The sequence below is a fragment of the Globicephala melas genome, chromosome 7 (genome assembly GCF_963455315.2).
Source record: "Globicephala melas chromosome 7, mGloMel1.2, whole genome shotgun sequence".
Taxonomy (NCBI): domain Eukaryota; kingdom Metazoa; phylum Chordata; class Mammalia; order Artiodactyla; family Delphinidae; genus Globicephala; species Globicephala melas.
This window is the reverse complement of record NC_083320.1, coordinates 106,156,554-106,181,373: the sequence shown is the minus strand read 5'-3', so window position 1 is coordinate 106,181,373 and position 24,820 is coordinate 106,156,554. Positions and strand designations below refer to the sequence as shown.

At 40.1% G+C, this 24,820-nt stretch overlaps 1 protein-coding gene across 1 annotated transcript in view; it reads right to left on the bottom strand.

Moving 5' to 3' along the window:
- CNTNAP5 (contactin associated protein family member 5) overlaps window positions 1-24,820 on the bottom strand; it is an 886,651-nt gene that overhangs the window by 317,724 nt on the left and 544,107 nt on the right. The window contains exon 11 of the mRNA XM_030840366.2: window positions 10,229-10,335. Within this exon, the coding sequence (XP_030696226.2) occupies window positions 10,229-10,335 (107 nt within the window). The remainder of the gene's footprint in view (window positions 1-10,228; window positions 10,336-24,820) is intronic.

Here is a 24,820-nt window from a genome sequence, read left to right as displayed (position 1 = left end):
TTTACATATGTGAAGACCCCGCTGTCTGAAGAAGTCACAGTCTAACAAGGTTAGAGCTAAGGATGTGAGGGTGCCTCAGAGAGTGAGATGACCTATATAAACCACCCAGTACAGTGCATGGCACTTAAAAGAAGCTCAAGGGATGTTCCTTCCCTTGCTCTTACGCTGTGCCTTGAGTAAAACCCAAACAGTCTCCATGCTTTTCCTTATTTCAAATCCTTCCTTTGATTCTCACCCTTGAAAAACACTCTCCTAAGACTTCTCTGCCTCCCCAAGTCCCTCCCTTGTGTCCAGGTCAGACCAATCCTCCAAGAAGCCTTTCACCTCAGCTCATCCTGCTCTAATCTCTCTCCTCACAGGCTTGCAGGCACCTTGCAGTCAGACCCATGCACATAACTGCACACCACCTTGCATTACTTGTTTATTAACGGATGAAAAGATATTGGTCTTTCCTCCTGAAGGAGAGTAAAATCACTTCAATGGCAGGTAGTGGTTTTGAATCACCTGGATCCTGACAACACCTATGATAGCTATCAATTAACAAAGTCTCTTGAAAAGGGAACCCTCCTACACAGTTGCTGGGAATGTAAATTGGTGCAGCCGCTATGAAAAACCATATGGAGGTTCCTTAAAAAACTAAAAATAGAGTTGCCATATGATCCAGCAATCCCACTCTTGGGCACATATCTGGAAAAGCTCTAACTCAAAAAGATATATGCACCCGCATATTCATAGAAGCACTACTTACAATAGTCAAGACATGGAAGCAACCTAGGTGTCCATCAACAGATGAATGGATATAGAAGATGTGGTAAACATATACACAATGAAATACTATTCAGCCATGAAAAAGAATGAAATAAAGCCATTTGCAGCAACATGGATGGACCTAGAGATCATCATACTAAGTGAAGTAAGTCAGACAAAGACAAATATCATATGGTATCATTTATATGTGGAATATAAAAAATGATGCAAATGAACTTACATATAAAACAGAAATAGACCCACAGACATAGAAAACAAACTTATGGTTACCAAAGGGGAAAGGTGGTGGGGAGAGATAAATTAGGAGTTTAGGATTAACACATACACACTACTCTATATAAGCTGTGACAAAGTGAGAGAGTGGCATGGACATATATACACTACCAAACGTAAGGTAGATAGCTAGTGGGAAGCAGCCGCATAGCACAGGGAGATCAGCTCGGTGCTTTGTGACCACCTAGAGGGGTGGGGTAGGGAGGGTGTGAGGGAGGGAGTTGCAAGAGGGAAGAGATATGGGAACGTATGTATATGTATAACTGATTCACTTTGTTATAAAGCAGAAACTAACACACCATTGTAAAGCAATTATACTCCAATAAAGATGTTAAAAAAAAAAAAGAATAAATAGGTACAAGTCAAAAAACAAAAAATAGATAACCAACATGGACCTACTATACAGCCCAGGGACCCATACTCATTATCTTTTAATAATCTATAATGGTAAAAATCTGAATAAGAATATATATTTATATATAACTGAATAATTTTGCCGTACACCTGAAACTTACACATTGTAAATCAATTATACTTCAATAACAAATTAATTAATTAAAAAATAAATTTTTGAAAACCATTGTCTTTCTTTCACTTATTGTGCTTTTCTCCAACTTCTTATGTAAACATCCAGCCATTCAACTATGACCAAGCACAATGATGAAGTAACCTGGAGCACATTGCTTGGACATTTCTGCTTATAATCTATTCTCAGAACACTACTCTTCTGCCTTTTACGTTACCATTTTTATTTCGTTCTTCCTTTTTCTTTCCTCACACTTCCTTCTTAGTTGTGTCTCAATCGTATCTCTTCTTGAGCCCCTTAAAATATTTTACTTGGCAGTTTCCACCGTTGGCCCACCATATCTGATTGACTTCAACTATTCAAAAGGCTTCAGCAACTATACACCCAGTGATTACGATCTTTCCCCCTGGACCTGACTCTGGGATGTCCAGGTACTTCTGCATAGGTAACATATCTCCAGGCAAACATCATGCCTCAAACTGAACTGAAGATTTCATCTGCTAAGTCTTTGCCTCGGTCTGCATGACTTCCATCTGTTCAAATGATAGCTGACATGGATCAGGGGCTTTGCATTTACCAGGCACAAGGCTAAATACTTTATGGGAATTTTTTTATTTAATCCTCATGATATTTCCATTACGTGGCTGCTATTACTAGCCACGTATCACAAACGAGGACATTAAAGCACACAGCACTCACATAACTCACCCTCGGTTATACATCTTGTAAGTTGTAGAGCCTGGATTTAACTGTCAGGCCCAGGGCGACCTGGGGACTTAGTCACTACATCCTTCATTCATGAAGTCTTCCAAGCTACAAAGCTACAAGCCATCCTTCTCTCTGCTGTATTCGATTTGTCTCCAAGTTTGTTTGATCCAATGTTAGATATGCCTTTCAAGTCAGGTCCCTTCTTTCTAGCTTGCTCTCTCATTATTTGCTGCTCACATAATTGCAAATAGCATCGTATCTCTCCCTTGCGCCCAACACATACCCAACTTGGACGCTTGCACCCAACATGAAGTTGTCTTCCAACTTCGGTGCACGTTCTACGACACAATCACAGTTAGAGTTCCAAAAAGAACTTACAAAATAAAAAAAACAAACAATGAAATATATATTAGCAAGTCAATTCTCAGCATTAGAACAAAACCAAGAAACTGTGGCTGGCTCCTAGGTGCTCAACAGAGAAACAAGCTCCTTCTCAATGAATCACCCATCTTCTCTTCTGTCTGCAAATCCTGATTCTCCTTTCCTCCATTTCACCTTAGATTCCAGCTGTGCTAAGCAGCTAATAGCACTCCCTACTGCACAACACTTCATGTGTCTCTGTCTTTTGTTCTTTCTCATCCTTCAAGCCTCTGCTCAAATGTCAATTATTGTGAAAACTTTCTCACCTCCCCCAGAAAGGGACAGTGCCCTTATCCCAGTAACTCCACATTACTGTGTGCTCCTGTCTGATTTATCCATCCGTGTATACAGCCAACAGCAGATACCTATGATGTGTCAGGGATTAGACAAAAGGTTGGGGACACAGAGAATATTCAGACACCATCCTGTCCTTACAGATTCCCCATTTAATGGCACAATGAGTTATCTTTTTCTGCGTAACTGTCTGTCTCACCAATTACATGATATGCCCTGGATGTCACCAGTTCTTTAGATATGGTTAGTACAAATGTAAGCAAGACACAGTTCCTCCCTTAAAGGAGTTTAGAGTCTCAGTGGGGGAGTTAACATGAATAAAGGTAATGATGACACCAAAGGTTAGTGTCATAAAATGAAGCAGGGTGTGGATTCAACAATTCATTCCTACTGTATAGCACAGGGACCTCTTCTCAATATTCTGTAACAACCTAATTGGGAAAAGAATTTGAAAAAGAACAGATACATCTACATGTATAACTGAATCGCTCTGTTGTACACCCGAAACTAACACAGCATTGTTAATCAACTCTACTCCAATATAAAATAAAAAGATAAAAAAATGCATTACTGTTTTTGTTTTTCTTCTTCTACTTTAGGTAGCTAGTTACAGCTTAGAACAGCTGCTGATGGCATTCAGGGTTAACCCTGGAGATGAATTTTCTTTAGATCTTGGTAGGAAACCCACAGAATAATATTAGGATATGAGTTGAACTGAGCAAAGAGATATGAGTCCTGCTTTTAAACAAACCTCTTATTACCAGAATCCCCTACCGTCTCTAACCTTTCATTTCAACCATGAAATATCATGCAGTGAGAGGACCATTTACCTACTGCTAAAATAGCTAAAGTGTTATCCCTCTATGATGGCTACCTTAGAGGCTGATCGTCAGACAACTTGATATGCTCCCAATCAATACCTGGCTATTCATTGCCCAATTGGGGAGGCACTATGTCAAGCTTGGGAGAGGAGGAAAGCAGACATCTTCTTGCCAAGCTGAAAAGTGAGCTGAAAGGCATTGTTAGGATGTCGGAGAGGCTACATGGTAAAAAGGGATTTGCAAAGGCTGAAAAACAGTGAAGAGACCCCGGAAAAGGGTCCATGTGAATGTGATCAGATATAGATACTGAGGAGATCAAGGATAGTCCCACTCATGAGGAGACATGTGGAAAATGAGGAGTAAGTACTTGGGTCCTTACCGAGTCCGCGCAAGGTAAGAGTCAGTCAGTTGCCTGGTTACTGACATCAGATGTGCTTTCAAAAGGTACATACTTGTTGAATGATTAAATACAGTTCTGTAGAGATAATCTTATTCCTACTGCATAATTCACCTATAAAACCTTATTCTTCATCTGGAATTCATCATGAGGGTCCATAATAATTTCCATGACAATATGCAAATGTGTTATGGGACTTCCCTGGTGGCACGCTGGTTAAGAATCCACCTGCCAATGCAGGGGACATGGGTTCGAGCCCTGGTCTGGGAAGATCCCACATGCCGCGGAGCAACTAAACCCGCGTGCCACAACTACTGAAGCCCGCACGCCTAGAGCCCATGCTCCACAACAAGAGAAGCCACAGGAATGAGAAGCCCGCACACCGCAAGGAAGAGTAGCCCCCGCTCACCACAACTAGAGAAAGCCCAACGCAGCCAAAAATAAATAAATTAATTAATTTTAAAAGTATGCAAATGTTTTAGTAAAAACATGTAAAATAGTTTTATAACATATAGTAAACAATTCTGGCTTAGAAGGTGAAACAAGATATCTCAAAAAATAGTGATCAGAGTATAAACTGTAGCAAGACTTTAGGAAAGCTAGTTGAAATGTGAATCAAGATCCTTAAAATGATTCATAATCTTTGACTCAAATATGCCATTCCTATGCCCAGTTCAAGAAAACAATGGAACAGGTGGGGTTAAAATTTATTTAAGCATAAAGATGCCCACTGTGGTATTGGTTAGAATAATAAATATTTGGAAACAACACAGGGTTCCTCATCCCCCACCCCAAAAAAGATTAAAATGGTTGAATAAAAACAAGAAGCCATTAAATAGACTATTTATTATGCAGTCATTAAAGTCATATTTATAGATACTGCAATAACGTGTGAAAAGCTTTGGTAATAAAGGGAAGTGAGCTCAGATTTCCCCTAGGGGAAAGTGCTTTATGGGAATACCACTTGGGCTTCAGGAATGAATGAAAAGAGCTATTTTCCCTTTCTTGAGTCAGGCAAACATCTGCATTGTCCCAAATCACAGCATATATATTCTACCATCACACCTTGGCTCTCGGCAACCTCTGTTTTCAATAGGCTTCCCTCGTCTTTTTATCCATTTTAATTTGAGCTGTCTTTCAAGTGCTGACTCAACCTACTTCCTTCCAGGATGATTTCATGATTATTCTAGAACACAAAAACGTTCTCACCTCTCAGTCTTCTAGAACTGCATTTTCTATCTGGTATCACAATATCCTACTGGGGTCTCAAGCAGTATGAACGACGTCATGAATGTCCCATCACTAAGTTCATATACACAGTTTTGCAAAATGTCTTCATTATTTGAGAAAGGAAATAAGATATGGGGCTTATCTTGCATCACAGCCAGATTCCCTGTATTTAAATCCCAGCTCCTTCATTTGCTACATATGTTACCTTGAGGAGGATACGTAACCTTCTGGGCTTCAGTGTGCTCATCTATAAAATGGGGAGAATAATAACACCCACCTCACTTTATCATTATGTTATAGACTAATCTATGATTAAGCTCCCATAACAAAACCTCTTCCTTTTAATCTTAACTTGGATTCATAATATACCATGGCCAAGATATACGTTGAGTACTCAGTAGTTTGGCTTCAATTATACAACCTTCTAAACGTGCACATTTTAGAAAACCAATAACCAGCTCTGGTGATCGGAAGGCTCTGATCACTGGGTGGGTTGCCAGGACTTAATCTGGGCTGAAAACATTATTTTACCTTCAGTTTTCCCTCTGGCAAATAGGATACAACTTAGGGGAGAAAGTTGCTGAGCGAAGCAACTTACAGACATAATGTTTAATGTCAGTTCATGGGATAAGTGATGGTCTCATATTTCCTTCTTCTGTGGGGAAGCTGCCACAGATTGGAGAGGAATTGCCCACATAATCATCATAACTTGTTAAGCAGGAGGCTTTGAACCAAGTGTGTTTGAAAAGTAACATAACTTGTGTACCCAAGTAACATAACTTGTGTACCCAAGCTCTTTATATGTCATCAGGTAAGGAGGAAAGAAAATTGAAATGCAATGATGACATATCTACTTTATTATTATTTTGTGTGTGTGTGTGGTTCGCGGGCCTCTCACTGTTGTGGCCTCTCCCGTTGCGGAGCACAGGCTCCGAACACGCAGGCTCAGCGGCCATGGTTCACGGGCCCAGCCGCTCCGCGGCACGTGGGATCCTCCCGGACCGGGGCACAAACCCGCGTCCCCCACATTGGCAGGCAGACTCTCAACCACTGCGCCACCAGGGAAGCCCAGACATACCTATTTTTAACAGCAACCTACCATGTTTAAGGACTTTGGGAATTCCCATTGTACTATTCCTTAAGAGTTCGTCATACCTTCCTCCTCAGCCAGACCCCTCTCTTATCCACAAAGTGAGATAGAAAGAAGCGAATCATATCTGTCATTAGTCCTATTGGTTCACATTTACTAGGATGCACTGAGAATGAAAAAAACCAAACTAATCCTAAAGAGCACAAAAAGACAAAAGACCAGTAGTCAAGAAATTACAAGTTTTAAGCATCATTATAAATGTCTTACAAATCTAAAGGTCTTGCATCGACTCTTCTGATTGTGCATGACTGTTTCAAGGAATTACAGCCCAACACACCAAGGGCATTACCATTTCCACCCTAGCATGTTTGCGAACTTGCTTGTTTTGCTTTTACCTGAGGGGATCCTCCGTTCTGTTTTCTGTATTTTAGCAGCTCTCATTTCTGATGCCCTACATTTGGGACACAGATTTTCTGAAGGCAGGAAAGCATGACTTGATTTACTCAATTTACACATGTGACGCAAAACAGTGCCCCTCATCCAATTGGGGGGAGGAAGAGGGATTAGTTAAAGGGAGACAAATTTTTGAATTGCATAGGCATCCAAACCTCACAGCCACCCAAGCACCTCCGATCTGTCCTGGCTGGGTGCCCAGAAGGGAAGGAGGGGTTTAATAGTGTTGCAGCCCATGGTATAAACCCTGAGTAATGTCACAGAAAGGGGGATAAAAAGAGAATGAGGTTTTTAAGGCTTGGTATGTTAAGTTTCCTGCTCATCAACTTTGACAGTGTTCCTTTAAAAATCAGCACCTCACATCCATCGACTTTTAAGTTCATGCTTTTTTTATAGATTTGGAAATCTATTTTTAGCATGATGGATGGATAAATTTAAAGGAGGAGAGCATCCATAGAGATGAAATTCTCAAAATATTATTAAATTACTTTAGGAGAAAGTGAACAGAATAAGATTTACAAACCATAGGAACGTTATCATATGATTTGGCCAGTATTTGGATAGTTCTGACTTAAATCTTCAAGTTTCTCTCATCTCACTATTAAACTGATGGCCACTCTGGTTGCCTCTGAGCTTCTTACAAGAGCATTGTCCATACAATCTGGACAGTCCCGTATGTGTCCTACAATGTATCTGTCCAAGTATATGTTGTCCTTGGCTGTTTAGGGATAATAGTTCTGGAACCGGACTCAACACTTATAGATTGGGGGGCTTCCCTGGTGGTGCAGTGGTTGAGAATCTGCCTGCCAATTCAGGGGACACGAGTTTGGGCCCTGGTCCGGGAAGATTCCACATGCCGCAGAGCAACTAAGCCTGTGTGCCACAACTACTGAGCCTGCATGCCACAACTACTGAAGCCCACGTGCCTAGAGCCTGTGCTCCACAGCAGGAGAAGCCACTGCAGTGAGAAGCCTGTGCACTGCAATGAAGAGTAGCCCCAGCTTGCTGCAACGAGAGAAAGCCCACATGCAGCAAGCAAGACCCAACATGGTCAAAAATTAATTAATTAATTTTTTAAAAAAATTATAGATTGGTATTCATTGAGAATCTTAAATAAAAACTTGTAATTTTAGCCCTAAAATGGTCCACAAGATTTTGTTAGTTTTCCTTTACAGCATCTGTGCAAAAACAAGCTCCAGCGTGTTAAAATTTTGTCCTTGTTCAAGTATAAGAGTTTGCTAAAAATTAAATCTAATCTCTCTCAGTCTGTTGTTCACTGTTCCAAATCTCTAAATAGAAAATTTTAAGTAAGTTATATCATTATAAAGCCAGGCAGTGTTTTTCACTTCTACAGGCAGCTAACAGTAATAATGTCATCTCATGATGGCCAATGGGCTATTTCTTCTCTGATTTGCTTGGCCTCCTCTGTGGTCACCATTGGTGAATGTTACATTACAAGGCATAGAAGAGGCCACAGAATGGTTGAGAGGTCTGCAGGGATGAGAGCATCAGCGCTGTTCATCCTGGATCAGAGTCTGATTCTAGCCCAGCTGGCATCTACCGTTCCCTTTCTGCATTCTGAGTGCCATGCCAGGAACAGCAAGGACTTAAGGAAAACAGGTGAGATCTGGTCCTGAGTGATAGTCTCCTTGAAGTCCTCAGAATAGGTCCAGCCTTGGCTTGGTTCTTACATTATTCTAGAAGGCCCTTCTCCCACTCCTCTACCTTCTAAGTCAATTTTGAAGTTCACATTTTCTGTGAAATCTCCTACAACTATAGCCAACACCTTCCAATTACATCTTTGTCAGTTAAACTTACAGTTCATTTCACACAGTTTGACATACAATTCTCCAAACAGCAAACCTTCTCTATTTTGTCATGTGTTTTTTTTTTGTTTGGTGACCCTGACAGGACTATCGAATTATGGAAATCGTGGCACTGCTGCTCTTCCTTTACTTTTTCCTCCTCTCCCCTTATTCTCTGTGTGCTCCGGGTTCCTCACTTCCTGCTTCCTTTCTTACCATTGACTGTCAGAACTCTCTCGCCATGTGAAACTACTTACAGTTTCAGTTTCCTGTTTTCTTTTCCTTGTCTGCCACATTCCTATCACGAGATCAGCTCAAATCTTCTATCTGAAGCCTCCCCAACATGGACACACAGACATTGTCAGTACTTATCACCAATATGTTGGTTCTATTGTCTCAGATACCATGGTAAGATGACACTTCCTACCCCCTTGAAGTTAGGTGCTTACGGGACTTTATTTGGCCAATGATTCCATGAGTGTAAGTAACATTTGCCACTTCCAGGTAGAAGCATCCAAGTAGAAACTTCCAGGTAGAAGCTTTTAGAAACACATGTTTCCTTGTGCATCCCTCTCCCTGACAGGGCAACATTCCAGATGATGGACTCTCTGTCAGCTTCCCAGAATAAGAACACCTTTGGAAGAGGGTCCCCTGCAGACCTGTGATATGCAGGTAACACAGGCATGACTCAACTGCTCATTACTTACGCCACCGAGATGCAGGTTGTTTATTGCACAGCCTAACTTAGCCCATCTAGAAAATGCAGTTGACTTCAGAGCTCTTCTCTGTGTGCCTACAGCACCTTGTCTTTCCTCTACCTCAACACTTATCCTATTTCCTGTCTGTCTTCCTGGTAGACCTTGAGCTTCATGATGATATGGCTTTGTATTTGTTCATCCTCTATGCTCACCACAGTGTTTGGCATAGAGTATGCTCTCAAGAAACACACGTTGGGGACTTCCCTGGTGGCACAGTGGTTAAGAATCTGCCTGCCAATGCAGGGGACATGGGTTCGATCCCTGGTCCAGGAAGATCCCACATGCCATGGAGCAACTAAGGCCATGTGCCACAGCTACTGAGCCTGCACTCTAGAGCTGGTGAGCCGCAACTACTGAGCCCAAGAGCCACAACTATTGAGCCCGCATTTTGCAACTACTGAAGCTTGCACGCCTAGAGCCCATGCTCTGCAACAAGAGAAGTCACTGCAGTGAGAAGCCCCCGCACCACAACAAAGAGAAGCCCACACTCACAGCAACTAGAGGAAGCCCGTGCACATCAGTGAAGACTGAACGCAGCCAAAAATTAAAAAAAAAAAAAAAAAAGAAACACACACTGAAGGAATGAATAAAACGTGCCCACCCCATGTTGAATATATCCTGACATTATCCCTGATATTCGTGGATTTTTGCCCATTCTACTGTGGGTAGGCATGAGTCTACTCACAGTTATGGCAGGTGGCGCCCACGTAACCTGTGTCACTGCAGTTACAGTAGAAGGTCACCCAGGACTGGAAGCAGCTTCCTCCATGTTCACAGTAGTTTGGCAAACACCTTGAGAGATGGAGCAAAATCAAACAAAATAAACCAAATCAGTTGAAATAAGGGGAAAAACAAAAACGTCTTATATCCAACTACATGAATTAATGGTAGAAATCAGTCTGCTCTACTCCCATTCCTGAGTGAGACTTGAATACGTGAACATAAGACAATGGTTTCACCACAAGAGGTGGGTCCACCTGGTACTACTGGGCAAAGAAAGGCTCAGGGCTGATTTAGGCAATTAAATAAAGCATTTCAACACTGGGGCACATGTTCATTGACTTAAAGTTAATTTGAAGTGGTCAGAATTTATAAGGTTTTTCACTTACTGTAGAACAAAATAGACAAAGATGTAATTTTGCATTTTGAAAAGGTTTTGCATTTTTAAAGGAAAGGGGAAAGGGGCAAATAATTGAGGTCATAATCCTCCTGCTTCTCTTTTGGGTGACGGCCAGGAATCTATTTTAAACTCCCCATGAATTTGAAAAGATGGTATCTGTTCAGTTAACATACTAGGAAATTCTATAATTATTAACAGAGCCAATAACACCCTTAAAATGAAGCCTTTACTACTTATAATGAAAACAGTATGACTATTCTGAAAAGTATTTTCACCATACACTTTAAAAACTCTCTGAAACATTCATATAAGTTAACCCAGAAATCACCCTTAGATGGTTCTATCTTTAGGATGTATTTCAAAACATAAAACTATGTGTGCTAATTATCCTTATTCACAATGATGCCGTGATGAATCCATGTAAGTTTCCAACATGAGAAGATTTCTTAGGAAAGTTGTAGTACATAATATTAATGGGCTATCATAAAGCTACTACAAATGATGTTAGCAAAAAGGATTAAAACAGACTGGGGGTCTTCCCTGGTGGCGCAGTGGTTGAGAGTCCACCTGCCGATGCAGGGGACACGGGTTCGTGCCCCGGTCTGGGAGGATCCCACATGCCGCCGATCGGCTGGGCCCGTGAGCCATGGCCGCTGAGCCTGCACGTTCAGAGCCTGTGCTCCGCAACGGGAGAGGACACAACAGTAAGAGGCTCGCTTACCGCAAAAAAAAAAAAAAAAAAAACACTGGGACTGGATTAAGTGAAAATTCAAGATATGAAGCATAACAAGGACAAACGTTAAGTGTCACTTGGGCTAAGGGGAGTGAAGGCAACATTCATTTCTTCTCGACAAAGATCACAGACTTCAGGGTTATATATATCTGAGCACAAATCCCAGCTCAGCAATTTACTACATGGTGTCTTTAGGTAATTCTCTTCATCTCTTACATACATGATTTAAAATCTCTACACTCCGGGTACTGTTCTCCTAAAAAATAACCAGGCAAGTGCTCAATATGTATAACAAATAAGATTAAGAGTAAAAGCAATTCTAAACACTGAAATTTTTGAAAACAATCTTTACGGGAAGAGTAAAATCTCATGAATTTCAACAGGGATGGGGAATAAACAGCGAAATCACAGAAGTGGTATAATACAACACAAGGGTTCATTGTGCAGCCTCCGAAAATGTGAGGCAAGGAAAAGGAAGATGATTTACCCTAAGTGTCCTACATAGGTAGGAAACCCTCCAGCAATGATTGTTTCAAAGCCCAGAAACTAATATTCCTGAATATGTCCAGACATATTATTAGAAATTTTCTGCTCAGCACAGCAAACACACTATTGTGCTGACAGGGCTTCTGTTTGGGAAAAACCTTTTGATAACTCCATGGTGTCCAGCTAAGGCTTAAAAACACAGAAAAAAGCAGGGAGGGGGGGAAGGGACTCAGCAATTTTGCTCTGGAACATGACCACAAAATCCAACCAATCAATAAATAAACCAAAACATGAGCCCTTCCCTACTGCAAATTCTACCCTTCCTCTGGATTCCCCCACCCAGCTTGGTGGAAAAGAAACAGGCTTGTTACTCAGATAAACCACAGGTTTCTGGCCCCCCACCCCCGACACCAGTAACATTGTGCTGTGGGGAAGTTAGATAAACTTGAAGCATAAGTGTCCTCACGAGCAAACTCCAAGCAAGAACCTCTGCCTCTGGGTGTGCCCTGATAGAGAGCCTGTGAAGGCCCACCCTCCTCCACACCTTTTCTTCTTTCGCATCCAGAACTGCTTGTTCCTGAATACTGCTTCTCCTGCAGTGTACTTTTCTCAAGATCTTTCCCCTCTGAACCTCTCAAATTCTTACATGACATGTCTATGGCTGCTCTATCCCACCCCATCCCACTCCCCTCCCCCAATCACACATACACACACACACACACACACACACACACACACACGCGCGCGCACACACACACACACACACACACACACACACACGAGTCAGATTCCATGATTGACAAACAATGGTATTACTGTTCCCGTCCCTCCACCAAGAAAAAGTTAATTGCTTTAAAGATGGAAAGCTGAGCACAGCCAGGTCAGTAGGTAGTTATCCTCTAGTTCTTTTGGTTTTGGCACCAAGAAAGTTCAGATCAGCCCCTTTTTGGATGACTGAAGCTATAAGATAAAAACTCAGAAGTTGTCATTGGCCATGTTTTCAGCCATGAGAAGAACGCTTATCTGCAGTGAAAAAGAGAGAGAAAAAAATGCTGAGGTCCAGAATGCAGCAGAAAAGACAGATGGAGAGAATCCTGACAATATTTGTATGGCGGGTCTCTGCTGTTTCCAAGATTAGGTTGCATCCCTGAACTTTCTGAGGGCTGGTTGTTTTAATCTAGCTTAGATTCTGTGAGACAACCCAAGATCTTTCTGGGAAAACCCCCTATGTATTCAGGCTAGCTTGAGTTGGGATTCTCTTATTTCCAACTAACAATCTTAACTTTTTGTAAATCAGCATCCTATAAATACAAACAGCAATAGAAACACATTTTTCCTTACAATTTTACACTTTAAAGTATTTTTAAAACTCAATATTGCCAAGCTAAGTGGGGCGTGTAGGGGGAGGGATCTTGTGGAAAAGTATAAGAACTAGCTGGGTACTTTGAACATACTTAAAAAGCCTCGCACAGACCTTGTATTACAGTGTTACTAAGCTCAATTTACCAACGAATATGTAGGCTAGAAATTCATTTGTTTATGGTCACTCAAAAAAAATGATGTATTTCTGAGAGGGAAAAAGAATACCTGGGGAAAGAAAAGCATCTAATATTCCTAGAATGAGAAAAAATTGAATGAATACTTACAGGGCTGCCTTTGAGCTTGGTTCATTTTGGTTCAATGCACACTGTGATTAGAAAAACTCTTTTGTAAAGTAGACACTCAAAATAAAAGATGTATAACCCCAACTGGCTTATTTAAAAAGGGCAGTTTTAGGAGTATAATTTCCGTGTTCTTTAATCAGTTCATTTTAACTGGTGTTTTGTTTCTTTTTTCTCTCTACTTGGTATACACTGAGCACTTGAGACATGAACGCAGAAAGAGGCCAGTGTGGAACTACGCAAGTGAATAGAACTCATTAAGTGTGAGGACAGTGACAATCTTAGGTGTAAGGCACTGAATTCAATTTGCTACGAGATAATCATGCTGAACAACTACCTTCTAACATCCTAATGATATTTCATATATAGCTGAATCAGATGTGCCTTCTTGTGGTGTACGACGTTTAATAAACAGAGCTTTCAGCAGAAACACAACTGTTGATGTCATACTCTTCAGAAGCCCAAAGAAGCATTATGATGTGTGCCAGCAAGGACTCGGAGAGCAGGGCACACGCATCAGAAGCTGTTTGCATCTCTCTAAAAGTAGGATGTGCATAATTTGAAGGGAGATGAACGAAAGAGTTGAAGAAAAGGCAGAAAAGAATTAGGAATGGAAGGAGAAAAGAAAAAAATATAACAGGGACAAAAGCGTTATACGAGTTTTATATGAGAAAGTATAATTTTCCCCGAAATCAAAACTTCTTCCAAAAGAAAAGGCTCATTGCTAGTTGGAGCTGTAGACCACCCACGTAAGAGATGAAGTGGGCGGAAGAGTTGTCCAGAGTGGCCCATGGACCTCATTAATGGTCCCATTCAGCCTTCCGTGGCATATGGTTCTGGCTCACAGTTGTTTGGCGGTGTGCTTTCTTGTTCGCAGGGAGATATGAAGGAAAACAAAATGCTTCTCCTTAAAGATGCACAGCAAGGGAGACAGTTAGATAAGCTTCTTCAAAGAAGAGAGTGTTTTACAGAATACTGAGAGACTGACCTACTCCAAAGACTAGAGTCCAGTTTCAAGCATCTTGGCAAGCATATTTTCTGCCAAATACACTTCGTCCCCCCGCCCCCGCCGGGCATTAGGAAGAACAAAGGGACCCCTGCCGTTTTCCTTGAGAAAGATCAGAGTGGTTCTTTCCCTAACTTAGCTTTCACTGAGGCCAAGCACAAGTTTCCAGCTGGAGCAGACCAACCCTGGGAAAAGCATTAAGAAAGCAGGGGGAATCAACATAGTTTTGGAAAATATAGTCAGTATGTTTATAATTTAGAAAGTTTCAAAGAATCAATATGAATTTTCGGCTTCTCTTAAACGAAGGTCAGATTACTGAGAACAGTCATTGCAAATCTCCTGATTTTCCATGTCAGTGACTTCCAAATTTATATTTCAAGTTCAGTCTTCTCTCCCAAATTCCAGACCCATAAATCCAGCTGCCTGCTTCAAAGTTCCACTTGGGTGTCAGATGTTTCAAACTGCATGTCCAAACCTGACTTTCTGATCTCATACTTCGCCTCCTGCCCCCCAAGTTCTCTACTCACATCCTTCACTATCAGAGGAGGGCAACTCCATACTTACCATTCTCCAGACCCCAACACTTGCAAGTCCCCCCCACTTCCCTCACAGCCCTCATCTGAGGGACGAGTACATGTCTCTGGCTCTGCTTTTAGAATCTGTTCTGCATCTGACCACTTCTCATCACCTCCTGCTACCACTCTGGTCTGAGTCACCAGCATCTCTTGCCTGAACAACTGTGATCATCAGCCAACTGGTCTACCAGCCTCCATCTCCAATCCCTTCAGTATGTCCCCGGCACAAAAGCAAGAGAGATCCTATTAACATCTAAGGCAGACTGAAACCCTTCAAGGGCTTTATGTTTTAATCAAGGTAAAAGCAACATCTTTAAACTACCTACCAGCTCCTGCTGATCTGTACCCCCATCACTTCTCCAAATTCATCCCTACTCTTCTCCCTTTTCTACATCTCCCCCAGACATGCTGAACTCCTTGTTGTCCTTAAAGCACACCAGGGATGCTGCTTTGTCAGGGTCTTTGCACTGAAGTTCTCTTTGCCCAGGATGCTCTCCCCCACATGTCTACATGGCCCACTCCTCACCTCCTTCTTGTCTCTGATAAAATGGTGTTCTCAAGGAAGCCTGCCAAAATCATGCTACTTAAAGTTGCATGATCCTGCAATCCCACTCCTGGACATTTATCTGGAGAAAACTATAATTTGAAAAGGTACATGCACTACTATTCACTGCAAAAAAAAAAAAAAAAACAGATTCATTGCAGCACTATTAACAATAGCCAAGACATGGAAGCAACCTAAATGTTCATCAACAGATGAATGGATAAAGAAGATGTGGTATATAGACACAATGGAATATTACTCAGACATAAAAAATAATAAAATAATGCCATTTGCAGCAACAAAGATGGACCTGGAGATTATCATACTAAGTGAAGTAAGCCAGACAGAGAAAGACAAATATCATATGATATCACTTACATGTGGGAATATTTCAAAAAATAATACAAATGAACCTACATACAAAACAGAAATAGACCCAGAGACATAGAACACAAGCTTACGGTTACCAAAGGAGAAAGTGGGGAGGAGCAATAAATTGGGAGTTTGGGATTAACAGATACACGCTCTTATATATAAAATAGATAACCAACAAGGACCCACTGTATAGCACAGGGAACTATACTCAATATTTTGTAATACCTTATAAGGGAAAAGAATCTGAAAAAGAATATATATATATATATATATATACACATATGAGTGTGTATGTGTATAGATAGATAGATAGATAGATGATAGATAGATATCTGAGTCACTTTGCTGTACACCTGAAACTAACACAGCATTGTAAGTCAACTATACTTAAATTAAAAGAAAATTATAAAGTAAAATTGCAACTCTCCTTCACTCAGCACCTCCAATCCCCTTTCCCAGCCTCCCTTACTTTTTCATCCTTAGCACTTCCTGTCTTCTAACACAATATACACTCTGCTTATTCATTAAGTTTATGATTTGTTACCTGTCTTCCCACAAAGGAATGTAATCTCCATAAGGGCATAAGCTGTTTTCTATTTTGTTCACTGAGTATGCATCGTAGTAAACAGAGTGGGCACTCAATAAGTGGCTGTTGATTGCATAAATAAATAAACTTCGTATGTCTGGGGTGCAATAGCCAGCCAAAGCTGTCCTCATGTAGCTAAGCCTCTTCAGCTAACCACAGCCTATCATCTCACCTTTACTATTACCTGCCTGACACTGAGCAGCACAATAAGAGCTGAGTGGGGTAGAGGGGAGACAAAGAGCTTCACCTTTTCTTAAGTGAAGAAATCTGAGACGCGTAAAGGGAGCCTTCTGTGTAACAACAGGCAAGAAGCAATTTAGAGAGAGGAGACAGAAACCCAGGTGCAGGAGGGAAGAAGTAAGATGGACACCAGGAATGCGATCCTCTTCAGTGGCCTTTAAGGCTACGAGTAAATGATGCAATTTCTTTTCATTACTTGTAAGTACAATCTCTGAAGTACTTACAGAGATAATTTTCTACAAATTGGAGATGGTTTTGAAATGATGCAACTTAGTGCTCCTTTGAAGACATGTTTAAGCATTCCTGATAAGTCTGTGTACAATTTTTGATAAGTTTTAATGAGATAAAAAGTCTGTTTGGGAAATTCAATTTATCCATCTAGCTCTTGTTACCTTTAACCAGATGTTAAAGAGTGCAATGATCTTTAACCAGCCTTGTGACTAACCTAATCACATTCAACCAGACATTCATGGTTAGTCTCCTACAAAATATCTCCACCAAGATTGGGGCATTGTGGATTTGGCTTTCTTGAAGTCTTTCCCTTTGAAAGGAAACTTCAACATGTGCTCATGATCACATCTGAGATGTAGCTTTAATGTATTATTTTCTGTTTTATAGATGAAGATAGTAAGACAAGATGAGTGTAAATAACTTGTCCGTGTATGAAGTGATGGAGCCATGCCTCCTGTCACTGAAGTCTTACTCTCAAGCACTGTGCAGTCTTTCCACCACCAAATGTCATGTGATCTATCTCCTTAAAGTGAACTCCAAGCATGCATCTTAGAGCATCACTTCTGCTAAGGGTGAGAGGGAGGGGGGGCTTCACACAGTTTCCCGCTGATTTCAGAAACTCGTTAGCAAACTTGGAGCTGTCAGTTTAGAGTTCTTAAAATATATTTTTGGTGGGAGAAGAGGTCTTGATGGCCATGACAAATGGGTTAATTGGGAATAAATAAATCCACAGGAGAGAATCAAGTATATATTTATTATATAATTAGCATTATGATATGCTATATCATATATATATCATATCATCATATATCATCATATATATATGATATATAATTTACTCTATAAATCTCATGCAGTGGTGAAGGGTGGGGAAAGATTCTATTTCAACCACTTTTTGTTACTAATTTGTGAAATCTTTAAATAAGTAGTAAAGAAGATGACCCCTGTCCCTGCTCTGCTCTTGTTTTTATTTTAATTTTTTCAGATAACAAAGACTTTTTTCTGTATTTGCTAAGTCTATCTGAGTTAATGAGATTGTTTCTAGACTCTGCCTGCTTTGGGTGGAAGGGCCTTATAAGTTATTAATGCAAGCCAGACACAGCCTTTTAGCCTGTTCAAAAATTCAAAACTTTAACCTATTATTTAACATAAACTTAAGAATTATCTAATCTTACAAATATAGAAAAATGCAGAGACTCATCACGGTCTTAAGCAAAATGGAAAATGCATTCAGGAATACATTTGTCTTTGAATACAAGGATACAGACTTCATGGTCAGCCCACTATCAATGGTGGAGCACTTGACTGAGCATAGGGGCCAGAGTGGTCCAGGATCACCACCAACAAGGATAACGTCTGCATATTCATCTCTTTGCATAATAAGTTCCTATTTAAGGCATAAAATTTCTAATCCCCAAAATTTGTAAATTCAGTATCAACAGCTTAAGATAATCAAAGCCTTAGTATTAATGTTTTTGGGTGAAGAAGGAATATGGTACTGAAAGAAAAAAAAAAAGGTCCCAAAGGTGATCTTGTCCAGAAACTTCTATATCATGCATCTTTCTGGGAAGAAACTAGCATTCTTGACTTTGAAAAAATTCTTTAAGCATATTTATAGTGAATTTTAATAAGATTAAGAGCAATGTCAGTAGATTGTAACCCTTAAGAGGAAGCTTACTTAGGACCTTAAATAGTCTTGCATCAAGTCAAGAAGTTTAATAATCATTAATTGACCACTTTTGTTATGTCTAACAAGGAATATCTAATTTTTCCTTTTTCATAAAGTAGGACCTGCCAAGAGTTGGAGCTTTGAATTGGCCTGAGATAGGTTTTTTTTTTTCCTCTTGTAGCAAGATTCTATTAAAACCTTGAAAAGATTTTCTTAATAATTATTTGATATTTGTAATTTTTAAGGGAACTTGGCCTATTTAAGTATGAGCCTTGTAAACTCCAATTTAAAAAGTGTAATATAACTGATTTAGACCTAAAAATCTTCCTTATTAGAACATCTCAAATAAATTAACTTCACCAAAGTTAAATGTTCATGTTTCTGAATATTTAACTTTGATAAATATTTGGTATTCTGTTTTTTAATGTCATAAATTAAACTACTTGGAGAGTAAATAAAACATATTATAAATTGGGTCATTTGTAGAGACGTGGATAGATCTAGAGACTGTCATACAGAGTGAAGTAAGTCAGAAAGAGAAAAACAAATATTGTATATTAACACATATATGTGGAATCTAGAAAACCGGTACAGATGAACCAATTTGCAAGGCAGGAATAGAGACACAGATGTAGAGAACAAACGTATGGACACTGAGGGAGGAAAGTGGTGGGGGGCACTAGCGGTGGGATGAATTGGGAGATTGGGATTGACATATATACACTAATATGTATAAAATAGATAACTAATAAGAACCTGCTGTATAAAAAATAAATAAAATAAAATTCAAAAAAAAACGTAGTTTACAATATTTGAAGGCATTTAAATAATCAAATCCATAAATGGCATTAAGCATTATTCAAAGTCTTTGCAATTTGATTGCTGATACTTGCCAGACTTATATGTAGAATACAATTTTATAAGCTGAATTTTGAAAAAGCTTAAACAACAGGGTTTTGAATTTGTAATTCTGAGAAATTTAACCTAACTCTTTGAAACAAAAAATAAACTTGTGAACAATCTAACCTGCCTACAAAATTCATCCTTTGTGAACAGCACTAGACCTTGGGCCCCCCACTTTGCCCCCTGCTCTCCCATCAGGCTCTGCACAATACCCAGAGCATCCCTGGGAGTGACTTCCATTTGCTGAGTCTGAAGCACTGAATTCTGTCTCTGATCACCCCGCTTCTGTGGGTCTCTTTGTCACCTTAAAGGATACTTTTTGGTGAAAATAACAAATCTTAGGTTTAATCTGCTAGCCAAAATTTCCTCCAAAATGCCCTAAACTCCCCTAAACAGTATTTAGGTGAATCTTTTTTCTTAAAACTAGGAAATCTTGGATTTTACTTTATTTTTCTTAATATGCAATTGTGAGGGGAAAAGAGTTACCTCCCTTTACTTGTATATATATATTTTTTAATATTGAGGTTTTTCTTTTTATTTTCTTTATCTTTTCTGGGTATTTCTTCTTGTTTAACACATTCCCCCTCCATAACCTTGGCCAGTGTTTCCCTGTTATGTTCCTCACTGTTCATGCAGAGTGTGAAGACCATTGCCATGGATATAGTGGCATTTCCAGACCTTAAATTATGAATCTGCTTTGATTTAGCAATTCCACTTCTTGGAATAATGCCCCAGAACTGCTTTCTTACATGCACAAAGATATATGTAAAATTGTTATCATTCTTAACAATTTAAAAATGGAAACATACTTCACCATTTTGGGAATGTTTAAATAAATAACGGTATGTCCACACTATGGAATGCTATGAGTCAATTAAAATGAATACATACATTGGAAAATTCTTCATGTATAATATACTATTGAGTACATAAAACACATTGCAGAGTAACTTGTGTAGTTTCTGCTGTGATTGTCCTTGTTGTTATTAGAGAGAGAGAAAAAGTTCTGGAAGTAAACAGACCAAATTGATAATCTGTTAATAATAAACTGTGAGAATAAATGTACCATCTTATTCTTTATATATCTCTGTGGGGGGGTCATTTATTTTACAATGAAACTAGAAAGAAATATATCCATGAGCTGATATTCATATTTTATTTTGCTATCAGACAAGAGCAAAGAGAAACTCATTCCACTCAGAAAATGGTCACTAGGAATTGACAGTCAAGCTGTCCCAAGACACATTCTTAGCCCAGGGATGCTACCAGCTGGTCAAGAGAAGATGTCCAGGTGAATGAGTCTTCTGCATAAAGCTACGGGAGGCTCAGCGAGGTCCCAGCTCACCAGCCCAAGCAAAGCAGGCCTTCAAAGCCAGGTCTAATAGATCACCCTCATTAAACTTCCCTCATTAAACTCTGCAAATAAAATTCCATGGGTGAGGCCTCTGCTCCTTTGGAACAAAGCCCATCTGGTAATATAATCCTAATGATTACCATTCATTATGACCGTCTATCGATCCACGAATATTTTAAATCACTTGTAAAAATTTAAAGAAAATGGTCTTGGTCTAAGAAAATAAGCCAAATCGTTAACTGTGTGTGCCTGAATGTCTGTCTTTCCTGCAGTTATTTAGACATGTGCAATCTTTCGAAACATGTGCACCCCCCAAAACATTCCCAACTCAAAAGCATCTAAAGAAAGTCATCTGTTAAAAGAGAAATCCATCTAAAAAATGTTCAGTACATTTATATAAACACCTATAGAAATATTTTTCCTCACTATCAAATTGTCCTCTTCTCCTTTTCCCATAACAGATTGAAACGAATAGAACATCCATCGACAGGCCTCTGGAATTCCCAAATGTTCAGATAAGTGGTTATCTATAAATGAGTCTGCATGTATTTACACTCCATGGAGTTACCCCCCTTTTTAAGAATTCTCATCCCTCCTTTATACAGCTGAAGGTCGGTTTCAATTTCTATATGCTTTCCTTAGAGACAGAAGAACAAAACATTTCAACAGTCCTCAAAATGCAAGCTGACTAATGTAAGTCTTTTAATAAAGCTCATACATAAAAAAAATCAGCCAGGTTGCCTTCGTTCCTTTGTCTGTTTGCTTTAATTAGCAGCCAACCGCGTGGATCTTGTTTTGGTTAGATAGCTTTTCTGAAAGCTTTTGAAACCTATTTCTATGCCTCTCCATTCTAACAATTACGATAATCCCATTTTACCCCCACAGTTGGATTTTCATTATAATTGAATTTTGCTGTAATTACAGCAGATGTAGATATTAAGGAATTAAGGGAAGAAAAAGGAAAGTGTCAGAAGTCAGTTTTCTAAATTTTCCAAGTCTAGTTCACAGCAGGGAGTTAATTGTCAATAGTGGCTGAGAAGATCCCCAGATAATGGACAAAGCAATGATGGTCAAGTAAGTTTGCAGTGCACATCGGTGATCCCAGGAGTCCTGCTGGGGTTCAAGGCAGAGCCGGACACCCACAGTGTCCACTTCTCCTCCCTGCACTAGCCTTTAGTGGAGAATGAATAGCAAAATGGGAAGGTGCTCTCTTCAAGTTTTTGACCAAGAGAGGCTCAGCTCTCCTCTAAAGCCATTTCTTCAAAGCACAGGACATTCCAAATCAAGAAGAATTTGTCAGTGTTACCCATTCCAATACTTGTTACTATGAGAAGCAACTGGAGGCCAGGAATCTAATAGCAAATCATAGCTACCTGGTTACTTTAGAGGCAAAGATACGTATCTCCTTTCTCCAAGTAATAAAAGAATATGTTTTTAAAAATCACAAGGGAAGAAAACTCCCTATTAACCAGATGTGGGTCATTTTGACTAAATCACATAGAATCAAATTTCTCTAATCAATCCATTTGTCTCCATAGCATAGACGTGCTTCATTAGAATGGAAATTTATAGATGGGCTCTGCATTTCAGGGGAGAGCAATCTGGTCTGGTTTTTCTACCTCATTATCAGTTAGGTAAAAGGTTTTGTGTGCCTTGTAGTAGAGTGATTTTGTTTAACATCATTGAGAAGGCATCTCAATTGTTATGTTGAGTCTGTGCAGGAAGTGCAAACAGTAGATTATTAGAATGGTCTTATTCTTAAATTTTAGGACATCATTCAGACCCCACTATGAATGGGTACAATGTTATCATTCGGTTCAGGGATTCTCAAATTTTGTTTAAAATGTGGACTCTGGGGCTTCCCTGGTGACGCAGTGGTTGGGAGTCCGCCTGCCGATGCAGGGGACGCAGGTTCGTGCCCCGGTCCGGGAGGATCCCGCATGCCGCGGAGCGGCTGGGCCCATGGGCCATGGCCACTGAACCTGCGCGTCCGGGGCCTGTGCTCCACAACGGGAGAGGCTGCGGCAGTGAGAGGCCCATGTACTGCAGGAAAAAGAAAATATGGACTCTGATACAGTGGGTCTGGGATAGAGCCTAAGGTTCTGCATTTATTATAAGCTCCCTGCAGATGCCAAGGCTCCTGGTCCTCACACTGCTGTGAATAGCTAGGGCCTAGACTCCAGTAGAGAACTATTTCAATCCGGGGATTGCAAACTGTAGTGGTTTCCCCCCTTTTTTTGGCCTATATTTCTGTTTTTTTTAATTTTAAATTTAAAAAACAATGTGTTATGTATCAGATTTTAACACACTACACTAACAATATGCTAGTTTTGTGCTCCAGGTTAACCCTGGAGACCTTGCTGTGAATTGTCTCCTGCTTCCACTGTGTGATCATGGGGATAAGACTATACTAGTGTTATCAATGGGGAAGGATGTCACACTGCACTGGCCAGGTCTCTCTGGGTCAGCTCAGGCCCCTGCAGGTAGGGTGGCTGAGAAGGGGGTGCTGCTACACTCACTTTAACACACTTAAATCCACTTTAACCCAGCCAAGCCCAGAAACATCTGCTGGCCACATGCTCTTTCCCTGCATAATAACAAAGCAAGAACAAGATGAATGCGACATCAAGATAATGCCATATTATAGGAAAGAACAAATCTGACTCCATATTAGATCGGTTCCTTTCCCTGTGCTTAGTCATGCTGACTCTGCCCCTTTTGTAAAAGAATATTGCCTATAGCCTGAAATATATAGGATAGCCCATTCTCAGGGCTCCTTTAAAGGTGTAACACCGTTCATTCATATAGAGATAAACATTTGTAGAACAGGAAGTAACATTTGTCTTGTTGGAGGTTTATAGGAACATTGTAACCAGACCTACCTGGACAGCTGCCAGAACAAAGGATTCTGACACCACAAAGTTTGCAACAACTAACCACGCCCCTCCCTCATCTTGCCTTTAAAAATGTTTGCTGAAACCCTTTGTGGAGATCAGAGTTTGGGGGTGGGGGAGGGCATGAGCCACCCATTCTCCATGCTTGGCTTTACAATAAACCTTTCTCTGCCGCAAACTTCAATATCCAAACTTCAATATTTCAGTTTGTTTGGCTTCGCTGTGGATCAGGCACAAGAACTTTTGTTTGGTGACGATATTATAGAAAGTGATGACACTGACTAGGCATTTATCTGGCTTCCGTATTTATGAGGAATGCACACAGTTCTCAAATTTGAAATAAAAAAGGTTACCCTTACTTTTGAACTCTTCTGACTAAGTCAAAGAAAAATATCTGCTATTGCAAGGCAAGGTATTCAAAACTCGTATCAGTTGGGAACTACTTACTTGTGTGAATCAAGATTTTCTAAATATTTAGCCACCAAAACAGAAAAGCCACATGAAAGGGTGCTGAGGCTAACATCTGACTGTAATCTGTGACCCCTGGGTCAAAGTGCTTCCATATTTTCACAGACCAAGTTTAGAAATATTTAGTTTGATCTTCAAATATTGCTTTCATCTGTTATAGGCAGTCCTATGATTTTATTTGGTGGAATAAAAGGATTTCATTGACCAAAAAAAAAAACAAAAGAAAGAAAAAAAAACACTCATATAATACAAGCCAAGAAGGGCACAGGTTATGATTATGATTGGGTTCATCAATCCTCCCCCCCAAGTTTTATTATCCTGACTCCTCCAAGGTTGTATTTTCCAGGGGAGTCTCATACTGTCCAAGATAGCCCTCATGGCTGTGGTCACTGCCATGGCCTCTAGAACCCACAAATAATGTGACCAGACATG